The sequence below is a fragment of the Poeciliopsis prolifica genome, unplaced genomic scaffold (assembly GCF_027474105.1).
Source record: "Poeciliopsis prolifica strain line A6 unplaced genomic scaffold, Auburn_PproV2 SCAFFOLD024, whole genome shotgun sequence".
Taxonomy (NCBI): domain Eukaryota; kingdom Metazoa; phylum Chordata; class Actinopteri; order Cyprinodontiformes; family Poeciliidae; genus Poeciliopsis; species Poeciliopsis prolifica.
Genome location: NW_026562399.1, coordinates 196,070 through 223,273, shown reverse-complemented (window position 1 = coordinate 223,273; position 27,204 = coordinate 196,070). Strand labels below are relative to the sequence as shown.

Here is a 27,204-nt window from a genome sequence, read left to right as displayed (position 1 = left end):
TACAAATGTAAAATTTAATTTAAAGAATCAAAGGCTGAAGGGCATACCTTTGGGTTGAAGTATTTGTCGATGAGTTCCTGTCCGCATTCCTTCCTCTTCTCGTCTGGAGTCACCTCGTACTCCGCCTGTAAACGTTTGCAATGAGATTGACATTTAGTGGTGTTGGAATAAAAGATGAGGATTAGAGCTTCTAGGATTGACATTTTGCAGGATTAAATTAGTTTTTAACGATACATTTGCTCAAAAACACAGAATTAAAATTTATTTAATTGATAAATTATGCACTAAATGTGGTCTGCAGAGCTCAGGATGTCTGATTATGTTCATGTGGTTTATATAATTGTGGTTCAGTCACAAACTGAAAATTAGCCCAGTCTTCCTTAAATGTAACTTTGGCATACGGTTACATTTGAAAACACACAAATGCAAAGGTTATGGCCAGAATATTTATTTGTTTAAAAGAAGAAAAAAAAGTAAATAATTGCTTTAAAAAAATGTATGCGTAAAATCTACATAATTAACTAACAAAAATTAACCCGTTAAAATCTCAGCCCAGTGGAAGTTAATGGGTGACACATTTTCAGGCAGCACTTCACATCTTTAAATCTTAATTTTTTTTCATAATTTTACTTTAAAAAGTGCACAGATGTGCATCATTCCTGAATTGACGCAACCATACTGCCAGTTTTTGTTCATCTTGATTGGTTTCCAAATATTTACAATAAAATTCCTACTGTGCTGTGAATGTCATCGACACAAACTTCTGATTTAAAAAAAAAAAAAAAAAAAAAATTGATTTTCCTCCTCCACACTTGAAAGGATTGTATCTCCTCTGTCGACCTACAGTAAGATGAGCCTGAATGGAAACATCCAAAGTGCTTCCTCTCACTGGGAGTGATGGTAGAGCCTGTTCAGATCCGGCTCTGCCTCTCCATCTCGCCGTTCTCCTAGAGAAGAGCCTGGAAGCGGTTGGATGGGTAGACATAATTGCCCGCTGGAAAGCTACAAAGCCATTTGGACGAGTAAGTGAGTCAGAATAGAGCCGGCTGAAAGGGGGACCGATAAGGTCTTCATTAGCCTTTACATATAGTCAGATTGGACCATGGTTCTGAAAAAAGCCTAGCTTCCTCTCATTTTTCTGTGACGTCAACAAAACCCTAAAGTAGCTGTGAAAACAATACTTTTTCATGACAATAAGAACATGGAACAGACGACAAAGCAAAGACGTCAAAGTCTGTCCGAGTTAGAGTTGGGAATTAGAGAAAAAAACTAAAGGCATAGTTTGTTTCTGCAGCATGGGAGGTATGGAACGCTGACTCACAGACACTGTTTGCTCCACAAAGTGAAGAGTTCCTGTATTTCATTAAACCCACATTAAACTCCACTTCCTGAGGCTCTCAGCAAGCTTTGAGTGCTTCATTCAGGCATTTCAGGGTAATTAAAACTTCCTGCATCGAGGCAAACATGAGAACAAGGTTTTATTTTCAGCTGCAAACAGTTATATGTCCTTCAATAAAGTATAAAATAAGCACATTTTCTCAGAGTCACACTTCTGATGCTGGGTTCTATTTGTCTTTATGGATTACAACAACATATGTGTAATCTAATCATGCACTGATACCTGTCTATGCCACGCATTGGGATATTTAGTGAGCAAGAACAATGTAATTTGAACCAAAGGAACACAAGCTGGGAATACCAGGACCTTCATTTCCTCCTCTGTTTAAATTCAGTAATAGGAACAGAAGATTTCTCCAAAGAAACACCAAACTCCATAATACCTTTACATAGGGTATTACCTTAACATAAAACCCTAATACCGTTAAAAAATACCATTCTTTGTTTTGCATATAACATCCAAATGTATTTGTCTCTTCCAAATGATAATGGGATTGTCAAGGATTGTCTCAAAATTACAACAAGATTACGGTAAGTAATTGCGTCTTCAACTTCTGTAGAGAAGTCTGGTAGGGTTTCTAGTGAGAGCCAGGAGTGGTGTTTCAAGGACTCATAATTATCATTTTCAGTCATTGTTTACATCTGGATTTACTGTGTCTGACTTCTTCTGGTGCAGAATTATGATGTAATGTCTCACAGCAATGACCTAAAATCAGACAAAAAAGGGACAAAACTGATCTGACTCCAAATGATTTGAAAAAAATCAAAAACATACAATTCAATACCATATATGGGAGTGGCTCAAATCTGATATTTTTGGGGGGTGAAAAGATTGGAATTGGTTGTGTTCGGACTGCGGTAAAAAAGTATCATATAGGTCGCATATGAGCAAAAAAAATTAAAATAAAAGTCCAATTTGGGTTGCATTCAGCTGCAACCCAAATTGGGTTGAACTGCTGTGTGAACATAGCCTTTGAGACCCACAAATCCAAACTAAACCCAAAAGGTAAGTGAGTCTTTTCTGTGGTGGCTCCTAGTTTAGGAACTCCTGCCTTCGGAAATCAGAACTAACCAAACAGCAAACTAATTAAAATACCTGCTGAAATCAAATACATTTTATTTAGCTTGAAGTTGTATATGACATCAGTGTTTGTATTTAGCTAGTGTGTTGATCCTTTATGGGCTTTGGTTAACCGTAGTTGTTTTTAGATATGTTATAGAAGTAAAGCCGACTTGACCTCAGCTGAAATACCAGTTAAACCTTAAAGTATGAATCTTCTAAGGAACAGGTCAAACACAAACCAATCATACAAATGTTTTACCACAGCGTCCAGGAACTTGACGCAGCGTCTCAGCTCCGGTCGGGTGTCGCAGAACTGTCTGAATAGTAACCGTCCGATGGGCTGCCGCTCACACAAGCTGCTGTAGTCTTTCTCTGCAAAAACACCAAAGGGACGAAGGTTACAAACAAGTCGGGACTCATCATACACACTAAACGTCAGAGTTTTTCACCAATATCTTGTTGAAAACATTAGAAGACTGGGATTTCTTAATGTAGCAAAAATCCAACATAATCAAAACAAAAATAAATAGAAAGCATTGTTGACACTCTCAAAGAGAAACTTTACGTTTCATGATTCTTCTACAAATTTCTTTGTGGTTTATAGTAGCTGAAGGTGGTATGAACCTGTCACAACGAGTGATATCAGTTCTTTGGCTCAAACCCCAACAGTCAGTGTATGGCAATGTTAAAACTCCGGAAAAGTTTCTATTCTCAACTGGACTGTCTCTCAAGGTGTTGATTCAAATTATGTTTTCTCAAGGTGCAGATCAACAGTTCTCTTGGCTTTCTGAAGTTTCTTTAGATTTTTTTTTTTTTTTGTATACCTTGACTGATTTTAAGTCTTCTGTCCAGTTCTAGTAAATTTCAGACATGCTTTTCTATGTTTGGACAAACTAGATTGCTTTGTGACATAAGAAGTAAAAGTTTTCAGCCTAAACATGTAGGATGCTGTTACTTTAATCCAAAAATACCAGATATTGGGTAGCACAGAAACTTATTTTGAGTTAGGGCTATTTTTAGATTCTAAGTTTCAAATGTAGTCAAACAGAGATGTGAATATCATAGCTTAGTGAAACCCATATGTTAGTCCTTTTGTCCATTAATTTTTCCCATGACTGACATGTTCTCCATTTCCTTCTCTACACAAATCCACACTGACGCCTAAACACAAAAAAAGACTGATCACAGATCTATGCAAATATATTATATTTGTTATACAGCAGATCCTATCTGAGTCCCATTTTACCACAATGCCGATAACTTTACATATTGCAAGTTTGGTGGTTTGGTGGTTCTTTTGCCCATTTGGGTGTCAGATGACAAACATGTGAGCCTCTGTTAAGGAACTTAATGCTCCCAAAATACCAGATGTTGATTTTGTAAAACCAATCAATTGGTTACAGCAGCTTGTGTGTTTTACAAAACCAATTATCAGTTTTTCCATTTGTTTTGCTATTTTTTTAATTTGGAAAAAACATTTTATTGTGCTCCAACACCCTCAAAACAGCATGTTGGTTGATGCGCTGCAAAGGTGAACTAGTAATTTTCTGTTTCAACCCAGAAAGGTTGACCGTCTTGCAACTTAAACACAAACTGGATGTCGACAGCTAAGCACACTGCAAATCTTATTAACAACAGTAACTCCTGTCAATGAATGATAATATCCTCCCTCATCAACTAAAATGCTACCCTTTTTCGGGTTTCAGTTGTGTTTTTCTGATAAATTCCAGAATTTTTTTAAAGTCTTTCTAGATTTCAAATGCATGAAATTCCTCAGGGTTTTGTGTTTGGACCAGCATGTTCTGCTCTTATTATTTAGCGATGTGGAATGCACTAAAAGAGGATACTCATCTAAGATAATCCATAAAATAAACAAAGTTAATCCCCGGATAAATTACAGCAAATATTGACTGTCTTTTAGTCATTTGAGTACCTGGAATCCATTTGTCTCATAGATTTCTGCTTATTTTTCTAAACCCCTGGTTTCCGATTCCCGTGCTTTAGGGCCAGTGTTCTGGGTCTTTTAGATGAACCAAAACTAGTACAGCTGTTCTAAATGTAAAGTTATTGTTCATGTCTTTGTAAATCATAATTATCCACTACATATATGAGTGTGCAGCGATAAAATCTATTTTTTAATGCACATATGATATTCAACAACACTTATTAATAAAGTAATCAGATAATCAGGAATACTAAATTACTTAGGTATATCACCACTCCATCATACCACAAATCTAAACTAGAAGTTTTGTTTCAGATCTTTGGAGCTTCCAGTAGGTTTTGTACTTTGCCACTACTTCACAAAATATCTAAATTCTTTGAATCTCATAACATTGTAGATTTTCCTTCCTTGCTATGCAGAGGATACTCAGTTTTCAATAGAGGAGCTAGTCAACTTGTCTAGAGGAAATACAACTCGTCTGTTAGGAACATTATCCAATATCCCGTCTTTACCGTTGGAGTACAAAACCTCTAAACTACCTTTAAAAGGACTCTTGATAGGATCTGATGAGTCTTGTCAAGTCTTTTTTTTAAATCAGAGGACAAGCAAGGAGCAAAACATTTGAAAATGAAGGAAGAACTGCGACTCATCTCTAAGGCAGACACAATTATTCACCTGTAATCTCACACCATGTTTCATGGGAACTTTACTTTTGTTGTTCGAAGTCAGATTGTTTAGGTTCATGTGTGTTGAACTAAACATCAAGGAGAAAATGATTTGCATTGGAGATGCAGACAGATGCAAAGCAGCAAAATATATTTTACTCACAAATAAATGTTTCAGTGAGGACCATTCCTTCCCGCAAAGCAGCTTAAACGTATATCTGCAATCCCTATCTCACAGCTCTAAGGAAAACCCAACAATAGGTAGAAAACCCCCTACGATACTTTTCCCATACAATAAATAAAGAAAACACTCAATTGTGTTGGATTTATTTCGCCTTAACATATATTTATACAAAACATATGTTCCTGAATACAGGGTCTTTAAGATCCATCAATAATTTACAAACCAATGGGGAATCAATAATCTCCAAAGCAATCTTAAAATAAAGCCCCTTTATGAACATTATAAAGGAAAAAATGTACATACTCAGTCTTACTACTATGGGTTGACTACATGAATTCTTTGGTATTCTGTTTTTCATAACTTTGCATTTCTGGACCAGAGATGAGATTTCTTCAGTTTGTCTTCATATCATTTGTTGTGTTGGTTTCATTTTATGCAGTTCTCTTGTATCACATCTATTCCATGAGTTGTTTTTGTTGGTTTTGATTTCTCACGTCTGAACATAATAAGTTAATCATCACACTTTTCACATCTAGTCATTTTGAACATTTTGCTCTTCTTTGCTCATAAACTCAATTTTGTAAATAAGTTTGTAAATAAAATCCTTCTTGAAAACCACTCCTAGAGTGAATAGTTGCATCTTAGCTGTTTGATTGAGGGTTCTAACGTAATGGAATTTAGGACCACACAGACGTTTATCATAATTCTTATCTCATCACAAATATTTGGCAAAACCTTTACCATTATTTTTTTTCCCACTGCTGCTCATCTGAGCTCAGAGGAGTGTTTAAATAGGCCCCAGAAGGCTGGACTTCTGAATTAGCATTTTGATACATTTACCAGTTTTTCACACAATTGAAAGTTTCAATTTTTACAATTTTTATATTTTATGTTTACATCTTAAAGTGTGATGCCACACATTCCAGAGTTAAACTCCAAGAATCATTTTACGTCATCCTATCTCAAGATTTATTGCCAGAGATTTTAGTTCTTGTAAAATTTCAGCAACTCATAGTGAATTAAGTCACCAATAAATTAAGAATGTCAGTTTTATTAAATACACACTAAGTGATTAAATACACACAGACTGATGTTAAGCCTTTATTTCTGTTACTTATAATGATGCTCCACTTGCACCTAATGAAAAAACAAAAATAGATCACATCAAATTGCACTAATTAAAACAGAAATGCCTGAATGTAAAGTATGTTCAATACCTGCTTACACGTCCTTTTTAAAAATATTTTTGTAATTTATGTTATTAGACAAGTTTGACAATGTGAAATGTTGCCTTTGACATTTTATAGGCAACATTGACTTTCATAGGTAAACTATGATGCCTATGAAAAGGCATCATAGTTTGATGCCTTTCACTATGCATGTTTACTAGGTCTTTTTCTTTCTTATAAAAAATTAATCCCAGTTTCTATAAAACCTTCAGACATGCTCATTCCAAACTTCAATTATGAAAGTTCATTAAACCTTTAAAGACATACAGTACAGACCAAAAGTTTGGACACAATCTTCTCATTCAATGGGTTTCTTTTATTTTCATGACTATTTAGAAGGCAAGAAAGCCACTTATTAACCTGACAGGACACACCTGTGAAGTGAAAACCACTTCAGGTGACGACCTCTTGAAGCTCATCAAGAGAATGCAGAGAGTGTGCAGAGCAGTAATCACAGCAAAAGGTTTCTACTTTGAAGTAACTACAATATAAGGTGTATTTTCAGTTGTTTTATGCTTTTTTGTTTAGTACATATTTCCACATGTGTTAATTCATAGTTTGATGCCTTCAGTGTGAATCTACAATGTCAATAGCCATGAAAATAAAGGAAACTCATTGAATAAAAAGGTGTGTTCAAACTTTTGGTCTGTACTGTACTTGCTGAGAAATGATTTTGAAATTGTTGTTTGAATTTCTTTATCATGTTAAACTTCATAGAACCAGTTCAGAATTTGTAATTCTTGTTTTTTCTTTAATTATGCTGGGTTCAAACTGGACCAATTTAACTTTCTTGTCAATGATATTAAAATAACCTTAGTTTCCACTGAAAAGGCTTGAAAGTTGGTAAGTGTTAGGAGTCTGCAACATAATTTCTCCATCTCTCCCTGATGCAGTCATTAAATAAAACTCGGCTGGAGTATCACTATCATTTCTTTCCTGAAGCATCTACTGAGTCATTTCCCCTCAATGATCTTATAACTTGTGCTTATTCATGTAAAGTCTTTTCTCTTTCTGCTAACTGTTTTCTGCTCTAGTTGTCTTCATCATCTTTGTTCTCCTCTACTTACTCTCATTATCCTTCATTCCTTCCACCTACGTCATGTTGCAAAGTGAGCTGAAAAGTCAACTAGAAAGGAAGCAACGGCTAGAGAAACAATGACAGTCTGAGAAGAACCAGGGAAATTAAACAGAAAACCAAAAACTGCTGAATACATGGATAGTTAACCAGAAAATCTGCAACTCTAACATTTCTAGTTAATAGTCCACTTTGTTCTAGATCATTCTATAAACCAGGTTTTTTTTCCTGATAATTAGCGTTGGTATTCATCATAAAGCTGCTCAATCAGTCCCTCATTAAGTCCTCATGCATGATATATGACATTCTTTGGTTCTGGAATCTATCTGTTCATGGTTTCTCAAAAGATCAGTGGAGGTGTGATGTTCACAAAAAGAAGCTCCAGAATTGGAAGAACCGACACAGAATTCAAACTAAGAGGCTGCTACCCAGCACCTGTTGGCTCTGAGTGCCTCATGGCCGCCACAGTAAATATCATGCCAGTTGTTTAAAATCATATCAAGGCTTTTGCAGTTCCTCTTTTATGTAAATCAATTTAGAGAATCTCCTGGACATATAAAAGCTTTCTGCAGCTCAAATGGACCAAAAGACTGAACCTAACAGCTCTTAGGGTGGAGTAGATTTTATTTTATTCACCTCGATGATCAAATGACCTGCAAACATTTCAATTACTGTTTTAAACAGTAATTGACAGTAATCTACTGTTTTAGACTATGTTTGAGTTTTCTCATTAAAAATAAAAAATGTTGAAATTAAGGGAAATTTACTTATTTAATTTAATTAACTAATGCCTGGATCACTGAATTAGCATCTCTCACAATTTTCAATATGTGAGAGATGCTAAAAAATCTTTGCTACAACAGGTTTGATCTTAAGGTGTGTGGTGTCAAGCCTCATGGCAATTACAATATACCACACACAATCCAGTTTCACTCACAAATGTTCAACTGTTACACGGGAAAAATCTCAAAACCCCTAGAGACCAAACGTGAGTTCAGACTAAATAAAAGAAGAAATGGTGATGGTTTGTGATTAATTTTCAGCAAAAAATCTCAGACATCCATCAGACATTCTGGTGCGCCATGGCAGTTGTTTTGTGTCCTGTATTTTGGATTTCTCTCCATGTCTCCGGTTGGCTACACATCACATTCGACAGGCTACATTCTCATTGATCCTCAGAACAACACACACACCACAATATCACCCAAGATAATCCAACATGTTTAAATGCTGTTTAAGAAGAGAACCTAATACAATACATAGCAGGTCAGATTTTTTGTAGTGGTGTTTGAAAATTGAACTATACTTTGTTTTAATCCACTACACCGTACAGTTCACTGGAAATGGTTCCAGTCAAACACTAAAATCTGTCATAGGGAAGTTGGTTAAACTTCCCTATGAAGTTTAGTGTACAACGGCTGTGTATAGAATCTGGGTGTATTGATAGGTCAAACCTACTGACCAAGTAAGCTAATGTTTATGTTGTCATGCTAAGGCAGAGGTCGGCAACCCAACATGTTGAAAGAGCCATATTGGACCCAAAAAACAAAAAACTAATCTGTTTGGAGGTAGGCCTGTTGCGATAAACGATAAGTCAATTAATCGCACGATAAGTTAAAACTATCGACCTCATTTTAATTATCGGCTATATCGTGTCATCTCTTCCTGTTGATGACACTGAATGAAAAAAGGCTCCACTCCGGTGCTCTCCACTGACCCTCTCTTCCTTATTTCCTAGTGTAATGCCCAGCGCGCGCTGCACGATCTGATGTCGCGGATTGTCCACCCATTATCAAAACCTGAGAGACACATTAGCCGACAGAAAGCCTAGCTATAACGGTTCGACCGAAACCGTGTTGTGTCCAACAATGGACACAAAATAATAAGTCCAGATCACTAACTTTGAAACCAGGCATTAATCAATTCCTTACTACAATCTACCTGCAATGCATGTGGCTAGTGTCAGTCTGACTGAATGAAAATCATTATAACCTATTTATGTCCCGTTAACGAAGAACAGCTGAAAAATTACCGGGTTTCTGGTAGAAATTTCGCTCCAACTCCTCCCCTAGTTATTTATATTTTCTTTGCACGAACTGTTGAATAAACATTCATGTTGTTTCCGATGTCTGCTGGACTTCGGGTTGCATCGTGTCAGCTGTTCGGGATTCCCTCCGTGTTTCCCCTAAGAAAGCACGAGGAGAATTCGCGCTTTCTGATTGGCTACCGGTCACATTCAACAGGTTGCGTCACTCTCCCAGTCTGGACAAATCCTTGATTTAGATAGTAGCGGCCACGACGATCTACCGTAACACAAGGGGTAAAAAAAAAATCCTGTAGTTTGAACTATTGCATCAGGCAGTCGGATTCTTTTCTATTTAAATCTAATTATCACTGAAGGGCAATACACTATACAGACTTCATAATCTGCACTCTTTTGGTTGAATGCAGTGTTTATTTCCACTTTGGCTTCATGTTGTTTAGTTTTTATTCAAGTACATTTATTGTTAATGGAGACTGAGGATCTATTTTATTTTTGGTTTTGGTTGTTTTATTTATTTTGTGTATCAGTCCCAGTGTTAAGTGTCTTTTGAAAGTGAAGTGTATCTATCTTTGGCAGGAAATTGCATGTATTATTACATAATTTCCATTAAATCAATGTAAAAAGGTCTTCAAACAATATTATCGTTTATCGCAATAATTTTTGAGACAATTTATCGCCCAGCAAAATCTGTTATTGTGACAGGCCTATTTGGAGCCGCAAAAAGTAAAAGCCGTATATAAGGGTTTTATATAAGGCAAAGCAGGCTCTAGGTGTTTATATTAGTGAATTATCAAAATGACTAAGTGTATGCATAATTAGTATTAATGATTAAATGTTTATTTTCCCTGCAGTGCGTCCTGGAAGGAATGACGCATCACGTGACTCTTCTGTTGTACGATGGTGCTTCATGTTAACCTTCTGTTACAATATGAATGAATTTACAAAATTAAAGAAACGCAATAAAGAAATCAGATGTTTGATATAATTTTTATTATGAAGAGCGACAGGGAAAGTGTCATTGTTTTCCCTTTTTGGAACATGGAAAATCTGTCCCGAAATGCAGTTTGCATAACGACAATCACTCTTTGTAAATAATCACAGTTAAGCGTGTGATCAAAAAAACAACAAACGAAGCGTAATAAAACGGCAGCCTTTTGAAAATGTAAAGTATATAAAATTAAGAGTTTAAGTTCAATTTCTGTGCAAATGCCAAGCAAGTCAGTGCAATAGTAACACAAAGCAGCCCTGAGCAACCCGACCTGAGCAACGACACAAAACAATATCGCTAAGTGTCATTCTAAATGTGTACTGATGAAAATTACTGTATCGCTTATTTATGTATGTTTTCAGTTTTTTATTTTTTTCCAAAAAATTTGTAGTTTCGGCTTTCATTGAAAGTACTACCGGAAAGTACGGTAGTACTCTTTTAGTTATTTGACAACTTGTCGCTGCAGAGAGAACATTCAGGCAATTCTTCCACACTGGCAACGAATGCAGAGGATTCGGTCCAAGAATTGTAGAATTGAATGTTTCTTCTACACATTTTTATAGCATTGGAAAACTTTAAGAATGATTGTGTCGTGTTTGTCCTCCCACAGAAACCATAATAAAACAAGAAATATATTTCCCAGCCCCATCTTTTCCCATTTTCAAACATTTTTGATGAAGCTCCAAAGAACCGCGGGTTGCCGACCCCGGTGCTAAGGCTAATGTCCACAGATTACAATGGGATGGATCTTGAGCCTTCTTAAATTTTGCAGTAAAGCAGAGCAGTAAAATGCACAGGCACTACATTAACATTTTTCCATTCTCTTCATTAAAAATGTAGGGCATATGTAGTTTATATACAAGGCTGCTCTAACTAGCCGACCGAGCAACCTGAACCTAATGTTTGGATTTTGGAGTTAATGTTCATGACTAAAAAATAGATTATTTTTCCATTTTCTGTTTTTTTAGTCTTGTTAAAATCACCAAAACACTATCTTAAAATTGTGTCACTTTAGTTTACAGAGGTATGCTTGTCGACCAAGCAGGCGGATGTCAATATTTGCATGCTTAAGCTAAAGTCCCCATGGTTGTAATTACTATATTTAAAAATGCTGAAGCAATGTACTCACTGCCTAGTCGAGGTAGGCAGAGTGCTCAGAGATTGTACTATAAATTAGGCAGAATCGCTAGTGTTAATATTGGTACTCTGAAACTAAGTCCTCAACTAATGTCAGTTTGGGTCTTGTTAAACTGGTACCACTGTTCTACATGAAGAGTTATCATTCATGCCGTCATGCTAAAACTACTGCCCTCAACTAACCAGGTGATTCTAAGCCTGTCATATGGGCTAGGATTAGTAGATTTAGTGAGTTTGGTCTTTTGTGGCTGATGTCTAACGTTGGAATAATTGTGGTTGTTTTAAGTTAATTTTGATTAATAAAGTGATATCTATGTACATTTATGTTGATAATGGTATTGTTTGAGAGAACTAGAAACTATTAACAGTCAAATTCTGATTCACAGCCATCATTGACATCCACAATGTTCTAACTCCCAAAAGCAAATAAAGATCCATTCTTTCCTTAAAGACAAAAAATTATTTCCAAGTTGAGAAGAAAGAGAAAGCTACTAAGGACAAATATCACAAGGCTTCTGCATAAAATTTCAATCAATTTCATTTTAATTTAAACCCAAAACAGACTCAAAGGCACCAAGGAGAAAGATTCCACTTTTACAAGAATGCATTTGTTCAAATTTGTTGTAAATGACTGTGTAAATGCTTCAGGACATGCCGCAGACCTTTCATGGGATTTAGGATGTTTAATTTTCACTAGGCAATAACAAAACGCCAAGCTTATCACATGCAAACTGAATTAAAGTGCTCCACTTGATGTGATTTGTGAACGAATGAATAAATAAATGACTGGCCAAGAAAATCCACAAAAGCAGTTTTTTCTATTCTTGGTCTAAACTCTCATAATTTCTCAAATAAAGGGTAAATAATAACCTACTACTGTTTGCTTTTCCAATGTTTTGCTTTGCTTCTTTAATAAAAACATTTGACAAATTAACAGAAATTTCAGACTGAAAAAGGTAAAGTCACATAAAATTTGGTTTTGACTAAATAATAAAATTTATATAGGCAAATGTATAAACATGGTTAGAAAAATCTTGTATAACCCAGCTCAGTTTTTTGTGATATGTTTTATCTCCTGTGGAACAAAATTAATTATCTACAATATTTAAGATTACATCTAGACATATATAAAATATTCTGAGTTGTGTAAACTGTTTTTCTACTTCTCTCTCCTATCCAGCTGCACCTAGTAACTCATAGTCTTATAGAACAGACCTCCTTTGTGTAGGTAAAAGGGAGGACCAAGGCCAGCTGCCTGATATAACAAATAGTTAGCGCATCCCCACTATGGGAACAGGATGAGATGCTCAACTTATCTGAGTGGCCTTGGCGGAAGCTAGGTAAAGGACACCTCCCCCTCTGGCTGTCTATTTGGTTCAGAGTACCCCTGTTTATGTTATGTGTCCTAATTTGGTATTGGCCATTTAAAACGACTCCCACTTTCTGTTCGCCAAGAAACTGTATTTGTTTCTGTGATTGTTTCAGTCTCCTTAGAACACACCTAGAGTTTACTATGATTTTACCTGTGTTGTTCTCCACTTGCAAGTGATATTAAAAGTTTTTGTTCTTCGCACTTTTGCTGTCTCAGTCTCATCTCTGGAAAATCTGTACATTTCAACACTCCTATGTTTGTTTTGAAATAGTGTAGACAGAATCAGCCAGTGACTGAACTCTGCTAACTGCTCCTGACTAAAGAGATGGAACTCTCTTTCCTCAAAATTTGGTCAACAATTTTGGAAAAATAAAACTCAGACCTAAATAATAAAAAATGTAGTTCATTCGAGTCTTCCTTTTTCCTCTTATGTTTATTTTTCAAAATCATCCAATAATCCACCATTTATCAAACTTAATAAGCATTCAATGTCCCTGTATGTGAGACTGAAGATGTATGCAAACATTATCACAGACCTATGCAAATATATTACATCTGTTATACAGCAGATCCTATCTGAGTCCCGTTTTACCACAATGCTGATAACTTTACATATAGCAAGTTTGGTGGTTTGGAATATGCTCATTTTCTTTTGCCCATTTGGGTGTCAGATGACAAGCATGTGAACCTCGGTTAAGGAACTTAATGTTGTATCAATAGTTCATGTTATCAGTCATTATGGCGATGTGTGGCAGTCCTGATGCTTTGGGCGTGAAGAATCATACTGTAGATCAAAAGAGACCCAGATTAAAACAAGGCCTGATCAACATGCAAGATTTTAGCTGCTATGGTTGTTTGTGTTACTTTACCCTTTGGTTATTTGAAGTCAAAAGAGTTTTTCTTCATTTGCTTTTTTTGCCCTTAACTTTTCCCCTCAGGTTACCATTAGCTATAACTCAGGAAGGCCCTCAGGAAGTAGCAAGACGAGCAAATCTTTGATCAAACTTAAACACTCTTTTCATAGTCTCTTAGTTTCAGTAGTACAATTACTGTTTTTTTTTATTGTCTTCATGCACGTCTAACTTAGTAAATCAGAAGAAACTGGATCTTATTATGAAACAGGCTCAATATTTTCTCCTTGGTAGTGTCACACGTGCGGTGAATTTTCTGCAAGGGTTTTGAATCTCAGAGCAAAATCTGGCTTTCTCTCATTTTCTGTCACTATAAGCAAAAGCAACCCCATGTTTTGACACAAGATGAACAAATTACATTCTGAAGCAACTAAAGATCTGTTTTCATAAAGTTACTGTCCTGTTTTTTTTTATTATTATTATTATTTTGTGGCTGAAGTTCCTAGTTTAAACTTAGTTTAAAGTCTGAGTCACAGGATGTTTCTTAACAAATGAGGAAAATCTGTGGCACAGCAGGAACAAGACATCATTGTGCAACATTCAGAAGTACGCTATTGCTTTTAGGCTGATATGTTTTAATCTGTGATTGCAAGATGATGGTGGAAAAGAACAAGTTGATTCTGATTAACAAAGAGGTCATCTTTCTGCAAATCTACTTGGTCCTTGTTGCATTTAAAATATTGGCAGCTTCTGGTAACTCACTTGTGCACAACCTTTTCATATGAAAGAGACAAGACATTCGAAAACACGTTTTTCTTTCATTTTATTTTTTCTTTCACTGCTACAACTTCCTGCCTCTGTGGGAACGAGTTCAAGTTGACTCATTCAAATTAGAGCTTGCAGCATATTAATAGAGAAAAAGCTCTAAAGAGATCTTTTCATCTTATTTGTTTTTATTAATATTTTGGGGTTTTTTTTCAACTAAATAGAAAAAAAGTCAAATAAAAAACAAAAAATTTGACTATGCTCATGTCAGACCCTCTTTACTGTATATAGAGGTATCTAATATGTAACGAAAGCTCCTGCTTTTTGGTTACAAACCTTAAGACCTTTATTGAAGTTCTTTATTAGGGTAATTCCTTCAGTGAGCCTTGAAAAAAGACTTTACATCTCATTTGTGTAGAAGCTGAACAAATACAGCACAGAAAATAATCTTTTCTCCCAGATTTAATTGAACTATTGTCTGTCTGTCGCCACAGTACTCCTCATGGCAAACCAGTTTTATTACAATCTCCCTAGCCTTCCTGCCTCTTTTTCCTCCAGACAATAATGGCCTGTGTGTTTGCTCTGTTGCTTTGGGCATTATGTATGGATGTATACGGTACACCAAATGAAACCCCAAAGCTGGGAAAAAAAATGAAGGGGAACTCTCCTGTGATGGGTGTCACGGTTCACACCATGCCAAAATCACATGCTCTTGAGGAGAGGTAATAACACAACTTGGAGCAAATATTCCCGTACATACTGTTTGGATTAACATGTTAGAAATAAATCTCATTGGACAAGAGCATAATCTAACAAGGTACAAATACATTTAAAAATGCTGGTTAATAATTTTGTAAACACTGATGAGATGATCTAAATGAAAATGATTGTAAAGACTCTGTTTCCACCTCATTTTCACAACTAACACAGTTCAAGCATACTTAAAGCAATAAATCTCTTCAGAACAAGGTTAAAAATAAAAACAGAGGAACAAGGCCATCAGTATGTGGTATACAAGTTTATCACTGGAACTGTTTTAATAAATGTGAACCAGAGAAGAAGTAGAGAAACAAGTGATCCTGATGATGTTTGTATTTTCAAAAAAAAGCCCAAAGAGCTCAAACCAACAGCTTCCTCAGAAGAAACTAAAATTCTCTCTTTGTTTTACCAACAACAAATATCACTGCTGCTCTAGTTACTACTACATGTACAGTTAGGGCCAGAAATATTTGGACAGTGACACAGGTTTTGTTATTTTAGCTGTTGACAAAAATATGTTCAGAAATACAATTTATATACAATATGGGCTGAAAGTGCACACTCCCAGCTGCAATATGAGAGTTTCCACATCCAAATCGGAGAAAGGGTTTAGGAATCATAGCTCTGTAATGCAGAGCCTCCTCTTTTTCAAGGGACCAAAAGTAATTGGACAATGGACTCTAAAGGCTGCAAGTAACTCAAAAGGCCTTTCCCTCGTTAACCTGTAATCAAGTAAGTAGTTAAAAGGTCTGGGGTTGTTTCCAGGTGTGTGGTTTTGCATTTGGAAGCTGTTGCTGTGACCAGACAACATGCGGTCAAAGGAGCTCTCAATTGAAGTGAAGCAGAACATCCTGAGACTGAAAAAAAGAAAAAATCCATCAGAGAGATAGCAGACATGCTTGGAGTAGCAAAATCAACAGTCTGGTACATTCTGAGGAAAAAGGAATTGACTGGTGAGCTTGGGAACTCAAAAAGGCCTGGGCGTCCACGGAAGACAACGGTGGTGGATGATCGCCGCATACTTTCTTTGGTGAAGAAGGACCCGTTCACAACATCAACTGAGGTCCAGAACACTCTCAGGGAAGTAGGTGTATCTGTCTCTAAGTCAACAGTAAAGAGAAGACTCCATGAAAGCAAATACAAAGGGTTCACATGTAGATGCAAACCATTCATCAATTCCAAAAATAGACAGGCCAGAGTTAAATTTGCCCAAAAACACCTCAAGAAGCCAGCCCAGTTCAGGAAAAGTATTCTATGGACAGATGAGACAAAGATCAACCTGTACCAGAATGATGGGAAGAAAAAAGTTTGGAGAAGAAAGGGAACGGCACATGATCCAAGGCACACCACATCCTCTGTAAAACATGGTGGAGGCAACGTGATGGCATGGGCATGCATGGCTTTCAATGGCACTGGGTCACTTGTGTTTATTGATGACATAACAGCAGACAAGAGTAGCCGGATGAATTCTGAAGTGTACCGGGATATACTGTCAGCCCAGATTCAGCCAAATGCTGCAAAGTTGATTGGACGGCGCTTCACAGTACAGATGGATAATGACCCCAAGCATACAGCCAAAGCTACCCAGGAGTTCATGAGAGCAAAAAGGTGGAATATTCTGCAATGGCCAAGTCAATCACCAGATCTTAACCCAATTGAGCATGCATTTCACTTGCTCAAATCCAGACTTCAGACGGAAAGACCCACTAACAAGCAAGACCTGAAGGCTGCGGCTGTAAAGGCCTGGGAAAGCATTAAGAAGGAGGAAACCCAGCGTTTGGTGATGTCCATGGGTTCCAGACTTAAGGCAGTGATTGCCTCCAAAGGATTCGCAACAAAATATTGAGAAAAAACTTTTTTGTTTGGGTTATGTTTATATGTCCAATTACTTTTGAGCTCCTAAAATGTGGAGTGTTTGTAAACAAATGTGTACAATTCCTACATTTTCTATCAGATATTTTTGTTCAACCCTTTAAATTAAACGTTACAATCTGCACTTGAATTCTGTTGTAGCGGTTTCATTTCAAATCCAATGCGGTGGCATGCAGAGCCCAACTCACGAAAATTGTGTTACTGTCCAAATATTTCTGGCCCTAACTGTAATAGACTACTGCTGCCACATTCAGAGGCTCAGTGGAACAATAGTTATTTGGAATGAGTGTTAGCTGTAGGAATAGCTAGTGGTATCACTATAGGCAGTTCCTTCAAACCACCAAAAAAAGAATAGTCCCATACATGTTTCTGCACTGGAATATAAGAATAAAATTATTTCAGATAGTCGTCTGTGGCTAAAACATGTTTATTCTAAGAAGTAAATATTACTCTGAACTTTAACAGGGGACCCACGCCCACTCACAGATTTATTGTTTAGAGAATTTTTCTGTGGAATGTGACTCCAAATTATTTACGGAAAATTACGATATTTCAAGATGTTTTTGTAGATCATAACTAATTTTTTTTTCTTAAATGTGGCTTGAGAAACTGAAGTACCAACTAGACATGGGTTTGAGTGGCCAAGACTGTTCCTCCTGTTTTTCGGTATTCCACATTGCAGAAATTCACTCAAAATCAACAGATGCCTACATTTCTTTCTTCTGCTACACTTCTGCTTCATTATGCTTGATGTCAGCTTATGAGTTGTGTGATCGAGATGGTGAGTAACGAAAAGGCTCTTGTTAACTTGAGGACCTATTGGCTTCAGGGAAGCCTTGAAGACGTTAGTTGGACCCTGGGCAACAGTTAGTTTAAAAGCCATTAGCTGTACCGTAAAAAGCAGCTATCCTGAATAGCTATGATGGTTAGCCGGTTACATGCAGTAACCGGGGTTTTTTTTTATGTTATAAAGAAAGCAACTTTGCAAAGACAGCAGTCTGCTTCCTCTTTCTGCTGTGCCCACAGTTTCCTCTGTGGTATGTTTTAAAGATGTTTTTCTTGTCTTAACGTATGAATTCACTGTCATTATGCAAATAAACACTGAGTGGGGCAAAAGTTGGCACAGAAGCAACTTGTTGAGGACCAGTTTTTAGCTGCAACCTCTGTGTCGAAGCTAAAATCCTAATTTCTCTCTGTCAAGGTTTGGCTTTAATAAATGGTTACTCAGTTCCTCTAAGACTGCACTGCTTTCAAGCTTGATTTGAGTTTATCCCAGACAGATTTATAAAGCAAGAATGGTGTTCCCATTTTGTCACATTACAACCACAAACTTTAATCTAATTTACTGAGATTTTGTATGATTGACCAACACAGGAAAGTCAATGACTGTAAAGAAGAAGGACAATAATGCATATTATTGAGTTGTCCTATTTAACACCACATATGGACGAGTCATAAATCTGTTTTTTGTGAGGATGAAAATATCCTCCAGTTCAAACTGCCATGAAAAAGGCAAAGGTAAAGGCAGCATATCGGCAAAAAAATCTGATTGATCACATTTGGTGGCTCTCTGAATGTAGCTTAACACAAAGGTTTTTTTAACCAGAAGGAATTTGGATGCAATTACATAGAATTTGGAGAATCTTGAACCACTACTACGGGTCCCATGTTGTGGGACCCATTAAGTGTGGAGAAATTGAGTTATCTGGCAGTAACCAAAGCAACCAACAGTCAACAAGAACAATGTGGAACACGACAACCTGGTAATGCTTTCGAATGTGTTGGTGAGCAAGTCTGTCTACTGACTGTTGGATGTTTTGGTACAGTACACCTATCTTGAATGTGATAAAAGGTCATTTTCGGGCCAACTATTTTCAGGTTGGCCTGAAAATGGTTTCAGAGGCATTCGACTCAACTGGTATATGAAGAGGACAGAGATGAAGAGCCCTGCAGGGTAAGATGCAGACAGAGGAGTCCAGGCCAGCGTTACCTGTGGTCTGTCGCAACTCCTCGCACAAACTTATGTGGGGGAACTGCAGCATCTGCTTCCATTTCTTGCTTTTCCCTTTTCTGTTGCCGCCACCTCCTAAGAAGAAAAAATAAACAAATCATAAAAATGGTTATTTCTTAACTGAACACAATGAAAATGATAAAAAAGGAGACAAAAAGGACACTTTCACTTCTAAGCTTTTCATCAAGCACTAATATTTCAGGGAAAGTGAAGCATACTGTTAGCTCAGGCATTACATCTAATTTACTAAGCACAACACTGTGAAAAAGATATAAATTCATAACTTTTTTAAAAAATCCCAATCTTTAGTAAGTGTTATCTTAACAGATAAAGGTGTTTTTTTATCTTTTGGTTAATAGCTTTTTGGTCACAAGATCAATTACTTTCAGGCTTCGGTGCATCTAAGCTTGTGACGAGGTTTAAACTGTGGTAGCCCTCCAGGCGATGAATGGCCTGAAACACGGTGGGAACCAGAGAAGACAGAGGAAGTTCCTGTCCTTTCTGTGTTGATGTTCTGCCTGTGACTCGTTTAACAGCATTTCTGGTGCAAGTTCACTCACCACAAAGCAAGAAGCGGGACATGAACTGACACGACGCTCTCTGTGCTACTTCAGCTTTGAGAGGGTTTCAAGTCTCTGCAGGCTCATTTTTTTGGTGAGATTAAAAGGAAGCAGCCAGGATTTTACATTTTAAGGCTCTTCTAGTTTTATGCTTTCTCTCTTATTTTCAACTAAAATTACAACTTTTCTTAAGGGATAGAAAGCAATAATCATCCATGTTCACAATTGTTTTGTTTCCATGTTCACAATTGTTTTGTTCACAGTATTACATATAAACCCTGTTCTGATAGAGAAATATTGCAATTAAGTTGGGGCTGAACAGTGGATTATCAACATGTTTTCAACCTGATGGAAAGAACATAAGAAGCTTGAGGGAGTACAACTTTCATTTGAAGCGTTGTTCTTATGATGACTTATAAATACCCCATCTGACATTAAATTGAAGAAACATTTTGATGAAACTTAAAACCCAAACTGCCATCAATGCAATGTTAGTAGATTCATGTCTGCAGGGTTCAAGACTTCACATGAAGATGTTTTCCCACATTACTGTCCCTCCTGTTTACTTATATCTTCAATTCTAACCACAACCCACAAAAATAACAGAAAATTGTCCCACTTTCTGAAGTGAGTTTTAAAGTTTTTCTCTTTCTACTAGAAGTTAGCTCACTGATATCATTAGCTCCATTTCCATTGACCATAGGATGATATTAGGTAATAGTAAAACAAACAATTATTCATAGTACATCTCTTCTTTTCTACTGTCAATTACAAATCTTTCTTCCTGTTTACACTTACTTTGGGCTAAAAAGTCATGGTTCAGAGCTTTGTGTGCAAAGTATGTATTGAAAGCCTAAAGTTGTTTTGCAGCAGCAACTTCAAGGCGTGTTTATTTCAGCACTTCTGTGATGTGGAGAGAAATCAACGCAACACTCCAGGATTTGGGTATTCAAATAATACAAAGCAGCTGCTGTGCTTTAAAAAATCTATTATTGTCATAGATACACTGCAAACAAGATGTTTGGTGCATGTGTCCAGGAAACAGAAGATAATATCAGTCACAGATAAGCTGATTGATGAATAATGCCTGCAGTGTGCTCAAGTGACAATGTAAATGAAGACAAATGAGGGGCAAGCCAGCCTGGCACGAAGATTGAGATCAGCCACAAACACAAATTTTCACATAAGTTTCAAAAATAATAATAAGAGGTGCAGCTATCTGCTTGGTCAAGCATTATATCAATATTATTAACTACAGGGTCACTATAGCTAAACAATTACAAACAAATGGTTTGCAAAACCCCCAACTCTCTGCAAGTTTAAGTTAACTCATGCAGTCACTACCTTTTGTGCTTTTGTGATGCTTCCAATAGCATCCTAGCAACTAATGATGAGTTGATAAATGTCTAGATTGATGGTTTAGGTGGTTAGTAGCTTATCCATAAATATACAATTACCTGACTCTGTATAATTTCAAAAAACTACCTATTTGAAAGGTTCAAACACCAAGTATACCTTAATATTCATTATTATTAACAGTAGAAACTAAGCTAAGCACTAGCGCAGAAGCTAACATTAACATTCATTCTGAACTCAACTGGAAGATAGACTGTTCATTTTTGCACACTCTTCTGCACTTGAAGGAGATTTAACAGGAAACTCAAAGTCATATGGGCGCGGTAGACAATCTGGGTAAAAGTAAACATCATTTTGCTGTATAAACCTTACATTGAGAGAAGAAACTACAGCAGATTAAAAGGTAATGCTCTGAGTCATTTTTTGTCTTTTATTAGGCCCGAGCAGCTAAGCGCTGCGAAGGCCTATTGTTTTCCTACTGTTTTATTAGGCCTGAGCAGCTAAGCGCTGCGAAGGCCTATTGTTTTTTTTTTTTTTTTTTTTTGTTTTTTTTTTTCTTATTGTTTTTTTTTTTTTTTTTTTTTTTTTTCCTATTGTTTTCCTATTGTTTATTATTAGGCCCGAGCAGCTAAGCGCTGCGAAGGCCTATTGTTTCTGTACTGTTTCTTATTATTATTATTAGGCCCGAGCAGCTAAGCGCTGCGAAGGCCTATTGTTTTCCTACTGTTTATTATTATTATTATTATTTTTCTTCCCACCTCTTTGGGGGGCTTTTTGGGGGCCTTATCATATTGGAAAACTCACCAAACTTGGCGGAGGCCTTAAGCCTGTTTAAAAATTTTGATTTTTAAGGTCATCACAAAAATCCCACAAGAAATGGCTCAATAGCGCCACCTAGAAATTTTCAAAGGACCCTTTGCTATTCACTTACTTTATCCTAGAGACATGAAATTTGGTACACTTGTAGAGCTCCCCAGGACGCTCAAAATTTACAATTAATGTCATAGTGCAAGTATCACAGGAAGACAGCCATTTTGGATTGAAGGTCCAATTTTGAGGCCATTTTTGCCGTTTACAGCCTTCGTATTTGATCGAACTCCTCCTAGGGATTTCCATTGATCGCCTTCAAACTCGGTCAGTCTGTTCATAAGGCATGTCCCATCTAAAGTTATCAAAATGGTGAGTTTTTGAGTATGCTGAAGGGGGGTTAGCAGGGGTCAAAGTTCACCTACTCGCCGTAAAAAAATAAACTGCTATATCTCCTACACAGAAACTCACAGAGGCACCAAAGTTTCTATGATTGATCAACATTGGGTGTCCTACAATACCCTATGGTCGAATGATGACATCACTTTGGCCACGCCCCCTGAGAACAGGAAGTGTAATGTTTTACTGTGAACTTTCACTATCTGACCCCTTTGACCTCATCAACATGAAACTGTGCCCAGATACAGAAGACATGTTGGTGTGTTGAGGATTCCAACCCCGACCAGCTTCGATGGAGCAGGTGGGCGTGGCGGCGTGGCGAAGTGACCTGTAACGCCATCGCCATACGTTTTGCTCTCAATTCCACAGTTTCTGTTCCAGCTGCTCCAACCTCACAAGGATGGATCTTCATCCACTCCCCGACAGGAATCCATCACAATATTTGGTGGGCGTGGCCTAATTTCTCTATAGCGCCCCCTAGAAAACTTTAAATGATCAGCCCCAAGCCATGCTTTAACCTACAATTACGAAACGTTGTACACATGTGTACCTTGTCAGGACTTACAAAAAAGTCTCTTGGAGCCATGGTCTAAACCCCACAGGAAGTCGGCCATTTTAGATTGAAGTTCAGATTTTGACCCCATTTTTGCCGTTTACAGCCTCCGTATTTGATCGAACTCCTCCTAGGGATTTCGATTGATCGGCTTCAAACTCGGTCAGTCTGTTCATAAGGCATGTCCCATCTAAAGTTATCAAAACGGTGAGTTTTTGAGAATGCTGAAGGAGGCTTAGCAGGGGTCAAAGTTCACCTACTCGCCATAAAAACATAAACTGCTATATTTCCTACACAGAAACTCACAGAGGCACCAAAGTTACTGTGATTGATCATTATCGGGTGTCCTACAATACCGTATGGTCGAATGATGACATCACTTAGGCCACGCCCCCTGAGAACAGGAAGTGTAATGTTTACTGTGAAAGGTCGCTATATGACCCCTTTGACCTCATCAACATGAAACTGTGCCCAGACACAGAAACCATGTTGGTGTGTTGAGGATTCTAATCCTGACCAGCTACGATGGAGCAGCTGGGCGTGGCGGCGTGGCGAAGTGTCCTGTAACGCCATCGCCATACGTTTGGCTCTCAATTCCACATTTTTGGGCGCAGCTGCTCCAACCTCACAAGGATGGATCTTCATCCACTCCCCGACAGGAATCCATCACAATATTTGTAGGGTGTGGCCCAATTTCTCTATAGCGCCCCTAGAAAATTTAAAATGATCAGCCCCAAGCCATGCTTTAACCTACAATTACGAAACTTTGTACACATGTGTACCATGTCAGGACTTACAAAAAAGTCTCTTGGAGCCATGGTCTAAACCCCAGAGGAAGTCGGCCATTTTAGATTGAAGTTCAGATTTTGATCCCATTTTTGCCGTTTATAAACCATTTCAGTAATTCGCCACTTGGGGTCAGTATTGCTGCACAAATGAAACAGCAGATAAACAGGATGAAGAACAATATCAGTATTTCGCCAGTAGGTGTCAGTGTTCCTCCACCAATGACAAACAGATCCACGGGCGGATGGGCGCGAAAACTTTGTGAGAGCGTTGCCATGAAATTTCTAAAAGGATAGAAATGTCTCAGATAATTTTTGTTGAATTAAATCATGTAGTAAATGTAGCGTTTTCTTACTTCTTACAAACCATTTCAGTAATTCGCCAATCTGAGTAAGAATTACTCCAACAATGAAATAGAGTGCTTTAGAAACACAGCTGAAAATGATGAAAAATGACGAACTGTAGTACTTCGCCATGTGCATATGATCGGCTGTAAATTACACGTGGATCTTCCGACTGACGCCAAATTGGATACGTATGACCTTTGTTGACCTCTAAAGAGCAAAACAGCATTGAAATGTAGTTTGACTCCACTGCGCCCCCTACATTAATCCGCCAGCTATTTCCTCGCTAAACCAATGAATATGCACCACATTTTTTTGGCATCGTCAAGGAGCGCAGCCGAACGCATCGATGCGTACCACCTGGTGGACGGGCGCAGAAACTGCGCAACAACTTCTGTGTTAGCACGTGGGCAGCGTTGATGGAAACTGAGCAACAGCTTCCGCGGTGCGGGCGGAGGCGCAGAAAACTGCGTGAGAGCTTCTGTGGTGGCTGGCGTGAGGCGATGGTTGCTAATACCCCGCGGTGGCAATAGGGAGCGGCGCTTGGCTGCGAGGGCCGTTCGAGGCTGCTTGCAGCTTTAATTATTATTATTATTATTATTATTATTACGATTCTCCCTCCAAATGAATTGGCTTTTTGGGGGCTTTATCATATTCAAAAACTCACCAAACTTGGCGGAGGCCTTAAGCCTGTTTCAAATTTACGTATTTTAAAGTCGACGCAAAAATTGCAAAAGAAATGGCTGAATAGCGCCACCTAGAAATTTTCAAAGGACCCTTTGCTATTCACTTACTTCATCGTAGAGACATGAAATTTGGTACACTTGTAGAGCTCCCCAAGACGCTCAAAATTTACAATTAATGTCATAGTGCAAGTATCACAGGAAGTCAGCCATTTTGAATTGAAGGTCCAATTTTGAGGCCATTTTTGCCGTTTACAGCCTTCGTATTTGATCGAACTCCTCCTAGGGATTTCGATTGATCGGCTTCAAACTCGGTCAGTCTGTTCATAAGGCATGTCCCATCTAAAGTTATCAAAACGGTGAGTTTTGGAGTATGCTGAAGGGGGGTTAGCAGGGGTCAAAGTTCACCTACTCGCCATAAAAAATTAAACTGCTATATCTCCTACACAGAAACTCACAGAGGCACCAAAGTTTCTGTGATTGATCATCATCGGGTCTCCTACAATATCCTATGGTCAAGTGATGACATCACTTAGGCCACGCCCCCTGAGAACAGGAAGTGTCATGTTTTACTGTCAAAGGTCGCTATCTGACCCCTTTGACCTCATCAACATGAAACTGTTCCCAGACACAGAAGACATGTTGGTGTATTGATGATTCCAACCCCGACCAGCTTCAATGCAGCAGGTGGGCGTGGCGGCGTGGCGAATTGACCTGTAACGCCATCGCCATACGTTTGGCTCTCAATTCCACATTTTCGGGCGCAGCTGCTCCAAATTCACAAAGATAGACAGTCATCTACTACCGGACAGGAATCCATCACAATATTTGGTGGGCGTGGCCTAATTTCTCTATAGCGCCCCCTAGAAAACTTTAAATGATCAGCCCCAAGCCATGCTTTAACCTACAATTACGAAACTTTGTACACGTGTGTACCTTGTCAGGACTTACAAAAAAGTCTCTTGGAGCCATGGTCTAAACCACAGGAAGTCGGCCATTTTGGATCGAAGTTCGGATTTTGACCCATTTTTGCAGTTTGCAGCCTTCGTATTTGATCGAACTCCTCCTAGGGATTTTGATTGATCGGCTTCAAACTCCGTCAGTCTGTTCATAAGGCATGTCCCATCTAAAGTTATCAAAACGGTGAGTTTTTGAGAATGCTGAAGGGGGGTTAGCAGGGGTCAAAGTTCACCTACTCCCCATAAAAAATAAACTGCTATATCTCCTACACAGAAACTCACAGAGGAACCAAAGTTTGAGTGATTGATCATCATCGGGTCTCCTACAATACCCTATGGTCGAATGATGACATCACTTAGGCCACGCCCCCTGAGAACAGGAAGTGTAATGTTTTACTGTGAACGTTCGCTATCTGACCCCTTTGACCTCATCAACATGAAACTGTGCCCAGACACAGAAGACATGTTGGTGTATTGAGGATTCCAACCCCGACCAGCTACGATAGAGCAGGTGGGCATGGCGGCGTGGCGAAGTTACCTGTAACGCCATCGCCATACGTTTGGCTCTCAATACCACATTTTCGGGCTCAGCTGCTGCAAACTCACAAGGATGAATATTTATCCCCTCCCCGACTGGAATCCATCACAATATTTGTAGGGCGTGGCCTAATTTCTCTATACCGCCCCCTAGAAAACAGCAGCCCATAGGTTATGTTGTTATTAATTATTTAAATATACATTATTATAACTTTTTATATATATATAAGTTTATTTTGTGGGTTAAAGTACAAACATTCATTCATTTTTGCTAGAAATAATACAAACAAAGTGATTCAGCAAAACGTATGACACAGCGAAGTAAGAACACACTGGGGTCAGTGTTGATGGAGTACGACTGGCACCTTGTGGCGATATACTGGTACTGCTAGTGCAATACCAGTATTGCCCCAGCAGGAGGCAGTGGTACTCCATCAATGAGAAAACAGATCAACGCTACGTAATAACAGTCAGCCGGCGACAGCTGGAGCTGCCAAGTTTTCCTGAACATTTTGCCTGCTTTTTGGAGCCACAGAACTGGACTACGCTCAACATTTTGCTTGGATTTTGGAGTTGCAAATCCGAACCACGCTTTTGAGCAAGAAGGCTCTGTTGGACCGGAGTTGGAGAAGTTTAAACTGAGCAACAGCTTCCGCGGTGCGGGCGTAGGCGCTGAAAACTGCGTGAGAGCTTCTGTGGTGGCTGGCGTGAGGCGGCGGTTGCTCGTACCCCGCGGTGGCAATAGGCCGGAGCGGCGCTTGGCTGCGAGGGCCGTTCGAGGCTGCTTGCAGCTTTAATTTATTATTATTTTTCTTCCCACCTCTTTGGAGGGCTTTTTGGGGGCCTTATCATATTCGAAAAC

The 27,204-nt window shown here is 38.2% G+C and overlaps 1 protein-coding gene across 1 annotated transcript in view; it reads right to left on the bottom strand.

Annotated features, from left to right (window-relative positions):
• grk6 (G protein-coupled receptor kinase 6) overlaps positions 1-27,204 on the bottom strand; it is a 66,446-nt gene that overhangs the window by 24,553 nt on the left and 14,689 nt on the right. The window contains exons 2-4 of the mRNA XM_055046757.1: positions 19,338-19,433; positions 2,721-2,833; positions 48-125 (exon numbers count right to left, since the gene is read on the bottom strand). Of these exons, the coding sequence (XP_054902732.1) occupies positions 48-125; positions 2,721-2,833; positions 19,338-19,433 (287 nt within the window). The remainder of the gene's footprint in view (positions 1-47; positions 126-2,720; positions 2,834-19,337; positions 19,434-27,204) is intronic.